The sequence below is a fragment of the Babylonia areolata genome, chromosome 23, assembly GCF_041734735.1.
Source record: "Babylonia areolata isolate BAREFJ2019XMU chromosome 23, ASM4173473v1, whole genome shotgun sequence".
Classification (NCBI taxonomy): domain Eukaryota; kingdom Metazoa; phylum Mollusca; class Gastropoda; order Neogastropoda; family Buccinidae; genus Babylonia; species Babylonia areolata.
Window position 1 is genome coordinate 1758361 of NC_134898.1, and position 19034 is coordinate 1777394.

The 19034-nt window shown below is 48.7% G+C and overlaps 1 protein-coding gene across 4 annotated transcripts in view; it reads right to left on the reverse strand.

Annotated features, from left to right (window-relative positions):
* Positions 1-19034, reverse strand: part of LOC143298073 (spondin-1-like) — a 325817-nt gene that overhangs the window by 70831 nt on the left and 235952 nt on the right. For all 4 annotated transcript variants that reach the window (XM_076610751.1, XM_076610753.1, XM_076610750.1 and 1 more), the window contains 2 exons: positions 4415-4681; positions 3058-3209 (listed from right to left, as the gene is read on the reverse strand). In XM_076610751.1, the coding sequence (XP_076466866.1) occupies positions 3058-3209; positions 4415-4681 (419 nt within the window). The remainder of the gene's footprint in view (positions 1-3057; positions 3210-4414; positions 4682-19034) is intronic.

Here is a 19034-nt window from a genome sequence, read left to right on the forward strand (position 1 = left end):
GGGATCACCAGTTCAGTTCATGGCCCAGAGGGATCACCAGTTCAGTTCATGGCCAACAGGGATAACCAGTTCAGTTCAAGGCCAACAGGGATCACCAGTTCAGTTCAAGGCCAACAGGGATCACCAGTTCAGTTCATGGCCCAGAGGGTTCACCAGTTTAGTTCAAGGCCAACAGGGATCACCAGTTCAGTTCAAGGCCAACAGGGATCACCAGTTCAGTTCAAGGCCAGTCGGGGTCACCAGTTCAGTTCAAGGCCAACAGGGGTCACCAATTTAGTTCAAGGCCAACAGGGATCACCAATTAGTTCAAGGCCAACAGGGATCACCAGTTTAGTTCAAGGCCAACAGGGATCACCAGTTTAGTTCAAGGCCAACAGGGATCACCAGTTTAGTTCAAGGCCAACAGGGATCACCAGTTCAGTTCAAGGCCAACAGGGATCACCAGTTCAGTTCAAGGGATCACCAGTTTAGTTCAAGGCCAACAGGGATCACCAGTTCAGTTCAAGGCCAACAGGGATCACCAGTTCAGTTCAAGGCCAACAGGGATCACTAGTTCAGTTCAAGGCCAGTCGGCATCACCAATTTAGTTCAAGGCCAACAGGGATCACCAGTTCAGTTCAAGGGATCACCAATTTAGTTAAAGGCCAACAGGGATCACCAGTTTAGTTCAAGGCCAGTCGGGATCACCAGTTCAGTTCAAGGCCAACAGGGAATAAGCGAAACAGGAATAGGTGAACTGGAAACAGGAGAGTGTCTTCCACACCGACACTGAGCCTGCAGGGAGAGGGGGGGGGAGGGAGGTGGTGAAGGGGGGGGGGGAGGAGGGGGGGAGGAGGGGTGGAGGTGGTGAGGGAGGGAGGAGTGGGGGGCGGGGGGTGCAGTTTGGTCAGAAGACGTCACCGCTCAGTGACCAGTCTACACCTGTCGCACACTTCACCTGGTCACTGATAATTCCGGGATGGATAACTTTTCGCACCACCTGAGTCAACTGATTTGTAAAATCTTTTTTGTGAATAGACCTCTCATCGATATTTGGGAGAAGTACACACTGCCTTCTAGCGTGCATCCAACAACAAAGTCTTTTTGTGAATACCTTTTATCGACCTCTGGGAGAAATGCCCACTCTTTTCTAGCATGCATGCAATGAACAATACTAAAGCTTCTGTATGTCGCTAAACATACACGTTTCCTATTTTCCAAACACCTCTCTCAACAGGCACTGCAGTTGGTGTGGTCCTGGTAACTGATCGTCAGCATGCTGCTGAATGTCTTTCGTGCAGTGCACCAGTTTCATGACATGTACAACATTGTCATGGAACCCGACAGGGTTTCCTCAAAGAAACATGTCTCGGCTTGTTTGCTTCGTGATGATAGCTGTGTACATCTGTGTGTGTGTGTGTGTGTGTGTGTGTGTGTGTGTGTGTGTGTGTGTGTGTGTGTGTGTGTGTGTGTGTGTGTGTGTGTGTGTGTATCTGTGTGTGTGTGTGTGTGTGTGTGTGTGTGTGTGTGTGTGTGTGTATGTGTGTGTGTTGTGTGTGTGTGTGTGTGTGTGTGTATCTGTGTGTGTTGTGTGTGTGTGTGTGTTGTGTGTGTGTGTGTGTGTTGTGTGTGTGTGTGTGTGTGTGTGTGTGTGTGTGTGTGTGTGTGTGTTGGCTGCTTGTTTGTTGCTTTTATTGTTGGTTTGTTGTTGTTGCTGTGGGTGTAATGTCACTGCGATGCCATTGTTGTCAGCTGTGAAATGATTGTTGTCTGTAACAGATAGACAGTGGATAAAAGTCTCCTGATATATCCCCCCCCCCACCCCACCACTCCCCTTCAACTCGTGGAGTCAGTGGCTCTGAACACAAGTAAAAACATTCTTCTTTATGGAAGTTGTAGGTGAAAATTATAGTCGTTATTTTCGGGGTTTTTTTTTGTTGTTGGTTGTTTTCTGAAGTTATCCAAGTGGAGACGCTGTCAGATAAAACCACCTTGGGCTACCCTGTATTCTATATCTATGAAACATATCTTAGGTGAAACGATAGGTCCTGTGTGCAGCACGTTCATTGCGCACGTAAAAGAACCTATGGTAACTACATGGTTGTCGCAGGCAAACTTCTGTAGAAAGATGTAGTAAAACAATGCACTTGTACAGAAAAAAAACCCCTACACCGGCGCTGCTCGACACGACACAACACAACGCAATAAAACACAAAACAATACAACACAACATAACACAATACAATACAATACAACGCAACGCAACGCAACACAACACAACGCAACGCAACACAACACAAAACAATACAACACAACATAACACAATACAATACAACGCAACGCAACACGACACAACACAACGCAACGCAACACAACACAAAACAATACAACACAACATAACACAATACAATACAACGCAACGCAACACGACACAACACAACGCAACGCAACACAACACAAAACAATACAACACAACAAAACACAATACAATACAACGCAACACAACACGACACAACACAACGCAACGCAACACAACACAACACAATACAACGCAACACAACACGACACAACACAACGCAACGCAACACAACACAAAACAATACAACACAACATAACACAATACAATACAACGCAACGCAGCACAACACAACGCAACGCAGCACAACGCAACACAACGCACCACAACCACGCTACCCACTCACGTTCTCCTTCATCTCGTTCTCATACGAGGCGACACACCACACCACGACACAACCCTACACATCACAACCCTACACAGGCAGGCAGTGTAGTCACGTTCTCCTTCATCTCGTTCTCATACGAGGCGACACACCACACCACGACACAACCCTACACATCACAACCCTACACAGGCAGGCAGTGTACTCACGTTCTCCTTCATCTCGTTCTCATACGAGGCGACACACCACACCACGACACAACCCTACACATCACAACCCTGCACATCACAACCCTACACAGGCAGGCAGTGTAGTCACGTTCTCTTTCATCTCGTTCTCATACACCACGACACGACACGACACGACACGACACGACACGGCACGACAGTGTACTCACGTTCTCCTTCATCTCGTTCTCCAGGGATCGGGAAGACCCGAACTCGCACACCTCCTTGACGGCCCGCGAGGCGTAGTGGTCGTACTGCCAGATCCGGTAGTCAGTGCTGTGTGTGGACCCCACCACGTTGGACCAGTGCAGCAGGTACCCGACTGCACACACACACACACACACACACACACACACACACACACACACAACTACTATAGTCATCCGTATCAAAAGGACACCATCATCCACAACGAAATGACATCGTCATCCACAGCAAAATGACATCATAGTTACCCACAGCAAAATGACATCATCATCCACAGCTAAATGACATCATCATCCACAGCAAAATGACATCATCATCCACAGCTAAATGACTCATTATCCACAGCTAAATGGCATCGTCATCCACAACAAAATGACATCATAGTTACCCACTGCTAAATGACATCATAGTTACCCACTGCTAAATGACATCATCATCCACAACGAAATGACATCGTCATCCACAACAAAATGACATCATAGTTCCCCACTGTTAAATGACATCGTCATCCACAACGAAATGACATCGTCATCCACAACAAAATGACATCATAGTTACCCACTGTTAAATGACATCGTCATCCACAACGAAATGACATAGTTACCCACTGCTAAATGACATCATATTTACCCACTGTCAAATGACATCACAGTCATCTACAGCAAAATGACATCATAGTTACCCACAGCAAAATGACATCAGAGTCACCCACTGCGAAATATCGTCTTCCATAGGGAAAGGACATCGCGACCCACAGACAAGGTCATCCCCTACCCACCCCCACCCTCCACCTAACTACACACCACAGCTGGCATCAGGGATCTGTTTCGGGGTGGGTACCTGTTTACATCCCGAAACTCTTACCTACACCCCCCCCCTCCCCCAACCAGACAACAACCAACTCACAGTTGGCGTCAGGGAACTGCTTGGTGTGTGTGTGTGTGTGTGTGTGTGTGTGTGTGTGTGTGTTGGGATCAAAGCTTCTGGAAGGAGACGGAATATCCACCCCCCAGCCCCCCGCCCCCAACCAAATCCCCCATCCCCTACCCAAATTCCCCAACCTCCAAATCCTACCCACCCCCACCCCCAACACGAACCAGACAACAGTCATTCACAGTTGGCCTCAGGGAACTGTTTGGGGTGTGTGTGCCGGGACCACACCCCCTGGAAGGTGACGGAATACCCCCCTCTTCCTATCCCAATCCTAGTCCCTCGTACTCTACCCAAATCCACCCGTCCTCCCCACCCCCAGTCCCAGTTCGAATCCTCCGTCCCCTACCCAAAACCACCAATGCCTATCCCCACCCCCAGCACACTCACAGTTGGCGTCAGGGAACTGTTTGGGGTGTGTGTGGCGGGACCAGAGCCCCTGGAAGGTGACGGAGTACATGGCGTGTCCACAGGCACAGCACTCGTCCTCCTCCTCCAGGGGGGGCACACCCCCCGGGTCCTGGCGGCTGTCCGGGGGTCCGTGCTGCTGGGGGTGCCGGTGCTTGTGGTGCTGCTGCTGCTGCTGGTGGTGGTGCTGAAGGCTGGGGTCCGCGGGGCTGTCTGCCGTCACCACGTCCGCTTCGTCGCGCTGCGTCACTGAAAACACGTCACAGACACGCTGACGTCACGCACATCAACTCAACCCCCCCCCCCACAATGACGTCAGCGTGGTACAGCTGTTGTGACGTCAGCACAGCACCTGACCACGTGGCGTCAGCATGGTGAGGTGTGTTCTTCGCTAGGAAGATGATGAGTTGCCTCCCTTTCTTTTTTTGTTTGTTTTTTGTTTTTGGTTTAATCATCACTATTATTATCATAATTGCTGTTATCATTATCATTATCATCATTGCTGATGTGATACACTCGACGTGACACAGGCTGAAGAAGCTGCACGCAGACACATGACGATTCTACCAACATCATGACCACTCAGACAATTCTTCCTTCCTCCCTGCCCCCGGGCCCCCGCTCCCCGTCCCCCCCCCCCACCCCCCAACCCCCAACATTTTTTTTTTTCAGTGACTGGCACGCCAGCCGGCAAGATAAATCGGACTGATGTGTGTGTGTGTGGAGGGGGGTGTGAGTGTCGGTGTGTGTCTGTATGTGTGTGTGCGCGCGCGTGTGTGTGCTCGTGCGTGCGTGCGGTGCGGTTATGCGCGCGCGCATGCTTGTTTGTGTAGGGTACACTGTACTTGGGTGAGCGGCACACTGAGGTGTCACATGTGAGCGGGACGAGGCCCGTGTCGTGGAGGTGTGAAGCAGTGTGCAGTCAGGGTGCACATCACCTGACAGGAAACAGATGACTTGGGCCTCCCTGGCCGGCAGTCTCCACCAAGAGTAATGCATCGCCACTGATTAACTGTTGCCTCTCTTCTCTTGTTGCTTTTCCTTTTCTTTCTTTACGCCCCCCCCTCCTTCTCCCCCCCCCGCCTTCTCTGAGTCTCTGTGTGCTCTTGTGTGGGTGCGCGCGCGCGCGCACGTGTGTGTGTGTGTGTGTGTGTGTGTGTGTGTGTGAGTGTGTACTGTGTATGTGTGTGTGAGTGTGCGTGTGTGTTCATTAAGCATGTGTGCTTGCGTGTGCATGTGAGAAAGAGAGAGAGGAGGGAAGAGAGACAGGGACAGAGGGAGAGAGAGAGAGAGACAGAGAGAGAGAGAGACAGAGAGAGAGAGAGAGACACGGAGAGACAGAGAGAGAGAGAGACAGGGACACACACACACACAGAGGTAAAGAGAGAGAGAGAGAGGCAGAGAGAGAGAGAGAGGGACAGAGAGAGAGACAGAGAGACAGAGAGAGAGAGACAGAGAGAGACACAGAGACACAGAGACACAGAGAGACACAGAGGCAGAGAGAGACACAGAGACAGAGAGAGACACAGAGACAGAGAGAGAGACAGAGACAGAGATACACACAGACAGACATGAACGAAGAGATAAAAACAAACAGCGAAGAAGATAATCTGGCACCCCCTTCCCTCCTTTCCTTACCCTAACCTACCCTCTACCTCAACCCAGCCTCACCACACCCCCACACACCCCACCCCTCCCTCCAACTAACTCCTCCTCCCACAACACCCTCACCACACCCACATCTCCCCCCCCACGTCACCCTCACCACACCCCACCCCTCCCTCCAACTAACTCCTCCTCCCACAACATCCTCACCACATCCACATCTCCCCCCCCACGTCACCCTCACCATACCCCCTCACACCCCCACCCCACCCACCCACACACACACACACACCCCAACTCCCCAAACCTCACACTTTGTGGGAAAAAGACATGAAGAACGAGCGCCAGGTTCATAATTCACCTCCCCCCCCCCCCCCCCTCCCCCCCCCCCCCCCCACCTCCCCCTTTACAACGTCACGTGATCATGTTTTATTTCCCCGTTTGTCCACTTGTTGTTCCCTCCTGTATTCTTCGTGTAGAAATGTGGTCAAACGCGTTTTGCCTTCTGCGTATCCAAAAACCAACCACACAATAATAACGTCATAAAACCCAACCCCCCCAACCAGCCAACGCCAACCTGGCCCCCAAAACATATGTGATAAATAACCCCCCCCCCCCGCCCCCCCCCCCCCCTCCCCCTTGACAGTCCTGGCCGGACAGAGGACATGCATCGTCTGGCTGTTGAGAAAGTCGTTATGACACAGTGCCGTTAGTTTTTGTCAGCTGTTGTATCGTATTGTATCACGTCGTGTCACAACCCATTTCTCTGTCTGGAGCCCGCGATGCTCCCCTCGCCACAGTACAGTGCCACCTGACTGCAACATTGTATTTCTTGGTGTGTGTGTGTGTGTGTTTTTTTCACTATCAAGGTAGCCTTTTCTACAGAATGTTGCCACGGGCAACCCCGTTTTGTTGCCGCAGATTCTTTTACAAGCGCCAAGTCCGAGCTGCATGTTTGTATTTGTATTGCTTGTCTCTTTTTTCTCACAACAGATTTCTCTGTGTCAAATTTCAGGCTGCTCTCCCCAGGGACAGCGCGTCGCTACACTACAGCGCCACCTTTTTTTTTCTTTTTTTTTTCATTTTTTCCTGCGTGCAATTTTATTTGTTTTTCCTATCGAAGTGGATTTTTCTATTGAATTTTGCCAGCGACGACCCTTTTGTTGCCGTGGGTTCTTTTACGTGCGCTAAGTGGATGCTGCACACGGGACCTCGGTTTATCGTCTCATCGGAATGACTAGCGTCCAGACCACCACTCAAGGTCTAGTGGAGGGGGAGAAAATATCTGCGGCTGAGCCGTGATTCGAACCAGCGCGCTCAGATTCTCTGGCTTCCTAGGCGGACGTGTTATCTCTAGGCCATCACTCCACCATCATGTATGACTTGGGTTTATCGTCTCGCCCGATTCACTAGCACCCAGACCATCACCCAGGGTCGAGTGCACGGGAGGGGGATGGAAAAAGTCCCGGTCCATATAATGATCATGGGACTCGAACCTGGAACCACAGGCACCATGCAGTGCAGGTATGATTTTTCCGTCGGAATGGTAATATTTATTTGTTGTTGGTTTTTTTGCTCTTCCTGTCAAAATTCCGAAGAAATAACCCACTTCGATAATAAAACAAAAAAACTTCTGACTTGGATGTCCCTGGCTAAATTCCTTAGCAAAAATCAAAACACAAAACAAAAACAAAACAAAAAAAACAAAAAAACAAAAACAAACAAAAAAAGCAGAGAGAGACAGAGAGAGAGAGAGAGAGAGAGAGAGAGAGAGAGAGAGAGAGACAGACAGAGAAAGAAAAAGAAAAAAACCCACTCCTACAGTAAAACAAATATATTTACAGACCGAGAAGAAAAAAAAAGAACACAAACATGTAGGTGGCGCTACACCGTGACGACACACTCCATCCGAGAACAGCAGCCCGGGCTTTACACAGGAGAAATATGTCGTCATACAATACAATACATCACAATACAATACAATGCATCACAATACAATACAATGCATCACCATACAATACAATACATCACAATTCAATGTAATATTCTTCGACAGAGCATGGTTTCTATTTTTGCTTATTTGTCTGTGTGTTGTTCCCGTGCCCAACGACATCCAAGGGTTAACTCTCTCCATACGAACGGCGAAAGAGACGACGTTAACAGCGTTTCATCCCAATTACCATCATCAAAATATTGCAAGCGGAACGCTCTTATACTGAAGAGGTGATTGTTGACAAAGAATACCACAGTTCTGACGACGGAAGCTAAAGGTTGGGTCATTCAGACACCCACTGGACATCCGAGGGGTCTGTGTAGAGGAAAAGAGAGGACTGGCCGTACTGAGTGACTTAAATCTGTACAACACAGATTTTGGCGGAAAAGAACAACACCCAAACGTTCTGAGCAAATACTTCAAACACAACAAGAGAAAAGAACAACAAACAACAGCGAAACTTAACAAAAGCACAACACTATAAAATGATGCTTTCCCTGAAAACAAAACCATGTATTTGCATGGGGTAGGATGGAGACAAAGTACTGCAATCAGTTTGGCTGCCAGATAATCGCAAGAACACCAGCGGCAAGCTTGCTGATCGCCATCCTCTTGTCAACCAACCATCCATGCTATAGTCCTACGTCCCGGAGCCTTTAGTTCTGATACACAACTGGAGACATGTTACACATACAACGCAGTGAGGTGTGTGAGAACTAAACTGCTTTCCCTTCAACACAGAGGGAAACATCGTGTGAAGGAAATGACCATGAACAGGTTTTCAGTTTCACTTTCTCAAGGAGGTGTCACTGCGTTCGGACAAATCCATACACGCTACACCACATCTGTTGAGCAGATGCCTGACCAGCAGCATAACCCAACGCGCTTAGTCAGGCCTTGAGTGCATGCTTACATATTTGTGTACCTATGAAAGTGGATTTCATTTTACGTAATTTCGCCAGAGGACAACACTCTCGTTGCCATGGGTTCTTTTTCAGTGCGCCAAGTGCGTGCTGCACACGGGACCTCGGTTTTTCGTCTCATCCGAAAGACTAGACGCTCAGTTTGATTTTCCAGTCAAACTTAGGAGAAAGGGCGAGAGCGGGATTCGAACCCACACCCTCACGGACTCTCTGTATTGGCAGCTGAGCGTCTTAACCATTCTGCCACCTTCCTCCTGTGAACAGGAACCACGTGAAACCAGTCACCAACAACAGACACAATTTCACTTCATTTGCCTCGCTGCCTTTGCAACAGATAATTATGATTCATGACAAATGCATCAGACTTCAGTAAGAGGAGAAGAATACAAAACAAGGATTTCGGAGGGAAAAAGCTAGTTTTTCTTAACGGAAATTACTTTTGAAATAATTGACGAAAGAAACATTTGATTATCCTTGCTTCAGTTTCATAAACAACAAGAAGGGGAAGCGGAAGAAGAAGTCCAGTTCAGTCCAGTCCAGTCCAGTTCAGTTCAGTTCAATTCAGTTCAGTTACTCAAGAAGGCGTCACTGCGTTCGGACAAATCCACATACGCAACACCACATGTGTCAAGCAGATGCCTGACCAGCAGCGTAACCCAGGATGTTTAGTCCGGCCTTGAGGAGAGAGAAAAAAGAAGTAGAAATCAGCACGAGACCATCACCGCCTCCAGCAACAAACCAGAAGAAGAAACTATCCATCATCGTCAACATCACCACCACCGCTAAAAAAAAAAGAAGCAAAAACAACTTAAAAATCAAACAAAATGTAAAGACCCCCCCCCCCCACCCCGCCCCCTCCCCCATCCTCCAAAAAACAAACAAAAACACCAACCAAAGAAACAAAAGTTTCAGTTTCAGTAGCTCAAGGAGGCGTCACTGCGTTCGGACAAATCCATATACGCTACACCACATCAGATGCCTGACCAGCAGCCTAACCCAACGTGCTTAGTCAGGCCTTGAGGGGAAAAGAAACAAAAACAAAACCAAACCAAAAAAACCAAAAAAAAAAACAAACAAACAAACAAACAAAAACAAAACAAACAAACAAAAAACAAAACAACCAACCAACCAAACAAAACCCAACAAACAAAATAACCAAGCAAAACACAGCTTAAAAATCCAATAAAACGTTCCCCAAATACCAGGAAAGACCAAGTGCAGACAAACCAGCACGCACAGAGGACGACGCACAGCATCATCAGCCGCATCCTGCTGTCAGGGAGGATGTCAGTGGTGGGGCCGGCCCACTGTGAGGAGCTAAGCGATGCTCGGTGTGTGCTGTGGTCTCACGGCACTGTGTGTGCTGTGGCCGGCAATGGGCGTGGTCCCCTCCCCCCCTCTTCTCCCCCCCCCCCCCCCCCTCTTTCTGTTGGAAATCTGCTACCTACTTCACCATACAACACACGCACACACACACACACACACACGCGCGCGCGCGCGCACACACACACCTGGCCTTTTGTTCGCTGTCTGTGTGGATTGTCTCGTTGTGACTGTTGTCTTTTTCTGTCTGCCTCCACCTGTATTCCTTCTTCCTCTCTCTCTCTCTGTGTGTGTGTGTGTGTGTGTGTGTGTGTGTGTGTGTGTGTGTGTGTGTGTGTGTGTGTGTGTGTGTGTGTGTGTGTGTGTGTGTGTGTGATGTTCTCGTGTTATTGGCGGTGTGAGCCGTAGCCTATCTTTCTTAGCTGTCTATCTTCTGAGTTGTTTTTTTTTCACCCGCCTTTCTCGTGTGTAGCATTTTCTTTTTTTTTTCTTTTTTAAATTTTCCTAGTTTAAAAAAAAAATAGTTTGTTGTTGTTGTTTTTATACTAAGTACCATTACTTAAGTCAATTTTCTTTATTTATTTCTTTTCTTCGTTGTCTTCTTTTCTTCCTTCCTGTCGTCACTGTGTAACGTGTAAGACGTGTGCAACTTTCTTCACCTCTTTTTTTGTGGCAGTGTTTCCACTTCCTCCTTCTATCCTTTACCCGGTAAGTTTGTTTTTCATTTTAATTTACCTAGGCAGCTTTCTTCACACACACCTCGTTGTTTATCACACCTCCCTTCACCTCAAAGTTCTTTTTCTCATTTCTTCTTTATTTCTTTACTGTAATATTCTAGCCAGGTCCAGGTGAATCCTGTGAGCTGTTCACTCCTGACCGTGCAGTTTTAATCCCCACGTCGTGTCTGTGGTTCCCCCTTTTCTTTTCAACAGGTGTCGGGCAACGACTGTCTTCCCTGAACACCTGTGCGGATTTGCAATTATTTTCTAAACTACAGCATAATATGGACTATCTTGTCATCCCGAGGAATGCCTCGTATTTGCACTGTGACATTTTCCCCGCAAAAATTCTGTTTGGCGTTGACCGTTGATATGGATGTGTGTGTGTGTGTGTGTGTGTGTGTGTGTGTGTGTGTGTGTGTGTGTGTGTGTTGTGTGTTTCATGGTCCTGATTTCCGACCAGACAGTTTTGTTTATTCCTATGTCACACATAACAGGACAGAAAAGGGATTAAAAAAAAAACATTAAAAAATAAAAAAAGCGAGGAAATAACAGAAAGTTGGAGGGGCTCACACAAAACAAAGAACCTGCAGTGATAGCAAGGAAGTAATCACTTCTGTCCCCTCTCCCTGTCTCTCTCTCTCTCTCCCTCTGTCAATCTCTCTGTCTGTCTGTCTGTCTGTCTCACCGAAAGGAGAAGTGCATTATGTTACATAATGAAGACTTTTGAATGCATGACTTCAGCATTTTACCGTATATACAGCTGCTAAGGGGCTGTGGTCTATATGACTAAAGCCATCTCTCTTACCGCCGCTTTGTGTCGCCCTCTGACACCACCACGACCGCCGACCATCGGAACAGAGTCCCCAACACGTGTTTCCGGTTGCCTTAACTAATTAATTAATGAAGTCATTATCGCGGGCGAAGCCAGCCGGCGTCTCCAGCGATCTCACTTGTCTGTGTCAGCGCCAGGGTGGGGGTGTGAGGGGCTTACGGGCTGTCTGGCCGTGTGGATGAGGGATCTCCCCCAGGACCCCCAGTGTCAGGACGTGGACACACATGACATGCCTTCAGCGCCTGACTGACTTCAACATTACGTGAAGACTTCCAGCTGGGAGGGAAGGAGAAGGAACCTAGCCCCCCATACCCCCCTCTCCACCTCCAATGAAAAAAACAAAGTAATAATCTGAACGCGAGAGATACGGCGTGTGGGGGTGGAGAGGGGGGGGGGGGGCAACCGTCTGTTGTCTGACTGTACCAGTTTCAGGACACTTTGTTGTTTTGAAACATTGTTTTTTTTTTATTTGTTTTTTTGTTGTTGTTTTTTTACATGCATTTTTTGCGGTCCAGATAAAGCTATTTGTGTTAATGCATGTCATTCCATGCATATTGCATCATGAAACTATCAAGCTGTTTGTGTTAATGCATGTCATTCCATGCATACTGCATCATGAAACTATCAAGCTGTTTGTGTTAATGCATGTCATTCCATGCATACTGCATCATGAAACTATCAAGCTGTTTGTGTTAATGCATGTCATTCCATGCATACTGCATCATGAAACTATCAAGCTGTTTGTGTTAATGCATGTCATTCCATGCATACTGCATCATGAAACTATAAAGCTATTTGTGTTAATGCATGTCATTCCATGCATACTGCATCATGAAACTATAAAGCTGTTTGTGTTCATGCATGCCATTCCATGCATACTGCATCATGAAACTATAAAGCTATTTGTGTTAATGCATGTCATTCCATGCATACTGCATCATGAAACTATCAAGCTGTTTGTGTTAATGCATGTCATTCCATGCATACTGCATCATGAACTACGACACAGACGTTTCTCTGCCGGAGCTCTCTCTCTATGGTTTTACCATCAACCGCGTGGTGTTCTCTCATCAGACCCTCTCCGTAAACACTGGAACCTTCAAACTTTTCCAATCCTTCTTCCATCAAAACCGACCAGAAATAAATGTTTGAATCATTGTATGCATCACTCAAGCTGCCTGCATGACAAGGTTTGTCACTTGGTAAGGTGCCGTTTTCTTTTCTCCTCCCTAAAACACACACCAAGCAGTTCTTTTGTAAGACATGACGAGTCCCAACAAATAAATAGACACTTTTGTGGGGGAATGGGGTGGGGAGAATGAGGTGTATCCAGCTGAATCTTAGAGGTTTTCTTGAGGCACATGCGTTGCTGGAGTCCGACGAAGGAATCATTAACACGTCTGTATGAACATGCACTTCTCTGTGTACAAAAAAAGAAGAAAAAAAAAAGAAAAATGAATAAAAAAAAAATCAGTACGAATTCTCTGAGCCCCCAGTGAAACAGTCCGCAAGGACCTGACAGGTGTGCACTTCCTGGAGACTTGTTCTGTGCCCACTGTGTCAGGGACTGTCACCCCCACAATGGCCTGTCCAGCCACACCCGACACTGAATCGACCACTACCCACAGCACAACTCCAAAATTCTATGATGGTATCCCGAGACTGAGGGCTGCCTGTATGTCTTCCATCAGTCCTGTAACTGTATGTCTTCCAGCAGTCCTGTAACTGTATGTCTTCCAGCAGTCCTGTAACTGTATGTCTTCCATCAGTCCTGTAACTGCACTTCTCGGGACACCTATCAGACCAGTCCAAGCGTTCCTGTTTCGGGTGCCCAAGATAATGACGGAACCGAACTCAAACTGTCGGCACCCTCACTGGTTTCGCCGGCCAGTCAGCACTTCCCAGGTATCACGTGGGACTTGAACAACAAAGAACACACCGCTTGGTGACACCTGGCTTCATCATCAGTTATCACGTGCTGGTTTCATTCCCCACCATCGATGTGTCGCATTACCATTACCACCCTCGCTAAAAAGTGTCCCCCCGGTCCTGGGAAAACAGAAACACGGAGCAAGAGAGGCAGAGACAACTTTTAAGATTCCGCCCGGGGACAGAAAAGAGAGAGGAAGGTGCGGAGTTAGGGTGACACCGCCACCTCTTCTTTCTCCCCCGGCAACCACAGGTGTAGGAGGAAGAATCTTACAGGAGGGTCACCTCACGAGTACATGCCCAGCGGGGGGTTTCCAGGTGGGGGGTGGGATACCCCCCTCCCCCTCCTCTCCGCCATTCAGATGACGATGGAGAGGATGTTAGAATAATAACGTGAGGATTCATATCTCCTTTGTCTGTGGGGGCTTTGTATCTCAGATCTCCAAACTACGTTGGTAAGGTATTTCCACGTACCAAGACCCAGTGAGCTGCCTGAAACAACACTCCAAGGAACTGTGGAGGAACGGACACAGCGCGGAAAACAGAAAAAAAGAAGAAATAAGAAGAAGAAAAGAAAAAACACACACAAAAAAAAACCCATCAACGATGGACTGACAATATGGCAGACTGGACGGGAAAATGATCCACAGAGATCCAAGTTTCCACACACAACCGAATGTGGAGGAATCTGGTGAACAGTTCTACTGTACGGCGCCCCAGTGACTCTTGACAGAGTTAAGTGAGAAGAAGAAGAAGAAGAAGAAGAAGAAGAATTTAAGATCTAAAATATAAATTTACCGATTGGATATAAAGGAGTTTAAAAAAGGTTTTACAGTTAAATCGCAGAGGACAGTGACATACATCTTCTTGTTCCTCGATACAGTGTTTAAAACGGTGAGGGTATGGAGGTGGGGGGGGGGTCAACAATTCGTTATCAGATCAAAACTGACCTTGGGCAGATAGATAACATTTATGATGCTCTGGTGCCTGCAGATGACACACATGTTCTTCATACTTTACGGACAGTTTTGGAAAGTGACTGTGCGTGTCCCTGCCATCACTGAGAACACCACTAAACTATTATTGTTGTATTTGGATCACCTGTCACAGGGGGAGGACAGTTCCCTGCCAATGCAGGGATAATTCAGGAGTCCACAGGGAATGACAGTTCACTGCCAGTGCAGGGATAATTCAGGAGTCCACAGGGAATGACAGTCCACTGCCAGTGCAGGGATAATTCAGGAGTCCACAGGGGATGACAGTCCACTGCCAGTGCAGGGATAATTCAGGAGTCCACAGGGGATGACAGTCCACTGCCAGTGCAGGGATAATTCAGGAGTCCACAGGGGATGACAGTCCCACTGCCAGTGCAGGGATAATTCAGGAGTCCACAGGGGATGACAGTCCACTGCCAGTGCAGGGATAATTCAGGAGTCCACAGGGGATGACAGTTCACTGCCAGTGCAGGGATAATTCAGGAGTCCACAGGGGATGACAGTCCACTGCCAGTGCAGGGATAATTCAGGAGTCCACAGGGGATGACAGTCCACTGCCAGTGCAGGGATAATTCAGGAGTCCACAGGGGATGACAGTTCACTGCCAGTGCAGGGATAATTCAGGAGTCCACAGGGGAGGACAGCACACTGCCAGTGCAGGGATAATTCAGGAGTCCACAGGGAATGACAGGACAGTTCCCTGCCAATGCAGAGTTAACTCTTTCCATGCGAACGGCGAAAGAGACGACGTTAACAGCGTTTCACCCCAATTACCATCATCAAAATATAACAAGCAGAAGGCTGTTGACAAAGAAAACCACAGTTCTGACGACGGAAGCTAAAGGTTGGGTCATTCAGACACCCACTGGACATCCGAGGGGTCTGTGTAGAGGAGAAGAGAGGACTGGCCGTACTGAGTGAGATAATTCAGAAGTGCACAGGGAGTGATTGTCACGTCAGGCATACAACTGGCCCCCTCCCTCACAGAGAATTCAAATGGCCCTGATGGGTGTCTTTGAAACATTTATACTGTCCTCCAAATGTCTCTTATAAGTGTGTTACATTCATTTGAAATCTATCTTCTATCTCTGTCCATCTTTTACATCTTTGCAACATTATTTGGAAACAACGGAACAGTTGTTGACTTGTTACCCGCCCTTGTTCCTCCCCCCCCGACGGGCGCCATAGCCGATTGGTTAAAGCGTTGGACTGTCAATCTGAGGGTCCCGGGTTCGAATCACGGTTACGGCGCCTGGTGGGTAAAGGGTGGAGATTTTTACGATCTCCCAGGTCAACATATGTGCAGACCTGCTAGTGCTTGAACCCCCTTCGTGTGTATATGCAAGCAGAAGATCAAATACGCACGTTTAAGATCCTGTAATCCATGTCAGCGTTCGGTGGGTTATGGAAACAAGAACATACCCAGCATGTACAACCCCGAAAACGGAGTATGGGTGCCTACATGGCGGGGTAAAAACGGTCATACACGTAAAAGCCCACTCGTGTGCATACGAGTGAACGCAGAAGAAGAAGTCCCCCCCCCCCCCCCACCATCGTGCTGCACGAAACAAACCTCTTTTCCACCTTCACCTTGTCATCAACTCCACTGGCACCTTTGCCGTTTCATTTCAAAGAACACAGCGGACAGTCTGTTGACCTGAATGATATGGTCACACTTCACAATGGCGATGCGGAAGAGGGAGGCAGAAGGGGGTGGGAGCTGAAAGCGGGTGGGGGAAGGGGGAGGGGGAAGGGGGAGGAAAGGGGGGGGGAGAAGGGGTGGGGGTGGGGTTGGGGGGATTGAGAGGGGGTTGAACTGACAGTGCAAACAGCGCGAACAGGTGCTGATCATGTATATAAATATCTCCTCTCTCTCTCTCTCTCTCTCTCTGTGTGTGTGTGTGTGTGTGTGTGTGTGTGTGTGTGTGTGTGTGTGTGTGTGTGTGTGTGTGTGTGTGTGTGTGTGTGTGTGTGTGTGTGTGTGTGTGTGTTCATACAATATTTGTGAGAGAAAAAACAAAAACCAAAAACCGACCATCAGCGGCAACAGTGCCGCTAGTCACACGTGCACGTTACGGGCACAGCATGTTAATGTCCAACAGGCTCTCACGGCCATCAGAGCAGTGGTTTTTCATCCACTGTGTCTCGGGGCTCGGCACAGGGAGGCGGGGCCCAATCCTCTCCTTCCGCAGGTTTAACCTTTCCCAACCACAGTCAGGTAGGTACCCGTTCACACCTGGGTGGAGTGAGAACAGCCGGAGGTCAGCGCCTTTCCCAAGGACACAACACCATACCGAAACGGACACGACACCATACCGAAACGGACACGACACCATGCCGACACGACACCATACCGAAACGGACACGACACCATGCCGAAACGGACACGACACCATACCGAAACGGACACGACACCATGCCGAAACGGACACGACACCATGCCGACACGACACCATACCGAAACGGACACGACACCATGCCGAAACGGACACGACACCATGCCGAAACGAGGCGTCAAACTCTGATCACTGCTGAACACTGGGTCACAAGTCCAACGGCCAACCGTCACAGTGCCTCCTGGCCGCAGTTCACAAGCAGCTGAAGAGCAGTTCACATGGAGCAGTTCACAAGCTATCTGTGAAGCGCGCAGTATTTCTCGTTTTTTTTAGTCAGTGACATCGGAAATGAGCCTTTTTCTGTCTCTATCTCTGTCTCTATGTCTCTTTCTCCCCTCCCTCTCTCTCTCCTACTCCCCTCTCTCTGTATCTAGCTTACCGTGTCTCTGTCTCCCCCCTCTCTCCCTGTATACCACACACACACACACACACACACACACACACACACACCCTCCCTAACCTGCCTCTCTTTATCTCTAAACCTCTGTCTCTTTCTAAAGTTTCTCTCTCCTCTCTTTCCCCACCTCCTTCTCCTCTCTTTCTCGCTCTCATCCCTCACCCCACTCCCTTTTTTCCCCTCTCTGCCCCCCTCCCCCCACCCTCCCCAGCCCACTCTTTCTCTGTCTGTCTGTCTGTCTGTCTGTCACACACATACAGCAGCCCTTGTTTGGCACAGCGGGGTTGGGATGTGTGGCTTTATTGCCGGTGTGTGTGGAGAGACTCCCAGGGGAGGAAGGTCAAACGGCAGTGTGTGTGCGTATAAAGACGCCTGCATCGTAATTTTGCTGCTCTCTGTGTGAGCTCAAGGAGGAGGAGGACGAAGAGGAAGAGGAAGAGCAGAGGAACTGGGCGGAAGAGGAGGAGGATATGAAGGAGGAGAAGAAGAAGAAGAAATGAAAAATGAAGAAGGAGGAGTTGGAAGGTGAGGACGAGAAAGAGGAGGAAGAGGAGGAGGAAGAGGAGGAGAAGGAGGAGGAAGAGGAGGAGGAAGAGGAAGAGGAGGAGGAGAAGGAGGAGGAAGAGGAGGAAGAGGAGGAGGAAGAGGAGGAGGAAGAGGAGGAGAAGGAGGAGGAGAAAGAGGAGGAAGAGGAGGAGGAGGAGGAAGAGGAGGAGAAAGAGGAGGAAGAGGAGGAGAAAGAGGAGGAAGAAGAGGAGGAGAAGGAGGAGGAAGAGGAGGAGGAGAAGGAGGAGAAGGAGGAGGAAGAGGAGGAAGAGAAGGAGGAGGAAGAGGAGGAGAAGGAGGAGGAAGAGGAGGAGAAGGAGGAGGAAGAGGAGGAGAAGCAGGGGAGTAAGATGAAGAGGAGGAGGAGGAGGAGGAGCGAGAGAAAAAGGGAAAGGGGGAGGCAAGGAAGAAGCAACATTAAACGAAGACGTGGAAGAAGAAGAAGAAGTGGACGAGGCTGAAGAAAATCCATCACCTGTCCCTTCTTCAAAGACACCAGTTTACGGGGATCAAAGAAGCCTTCAGCTTTGAAGAATCTCTCGCTTGGTGACCTCAGTTCCAAGCAACAGAAAAGAGAGAAAAAGACAGAGAAAGAGAGAGACAGACAGAGACAGAGAGGGGGCTTTGGGGGGGAGGGGGGGGGAGGGAGAGACAAGACAGACAGACAGACGGAGACAAAAGCTACGTCCCCAAGTTTATAATATAAACGGCTCGCTGCTATAATCTCCTCACAAGTGACCCCTTAAAAACCGGAATCCCATCATGCCGTACCTGCGCACTAAAAACCCCTTCACCTCCGACCAGAACAACAAAGGGAAACCATCCCGTAGGAAAGGGCCATAACTTCAACCCAAGATGAAATAGCGCATGCGCAACAAAACCCCAGTAACTGGCTCGTGTGCTGCCGGCGTCAGCCAATGAAAATAGGTTTTACATCACTG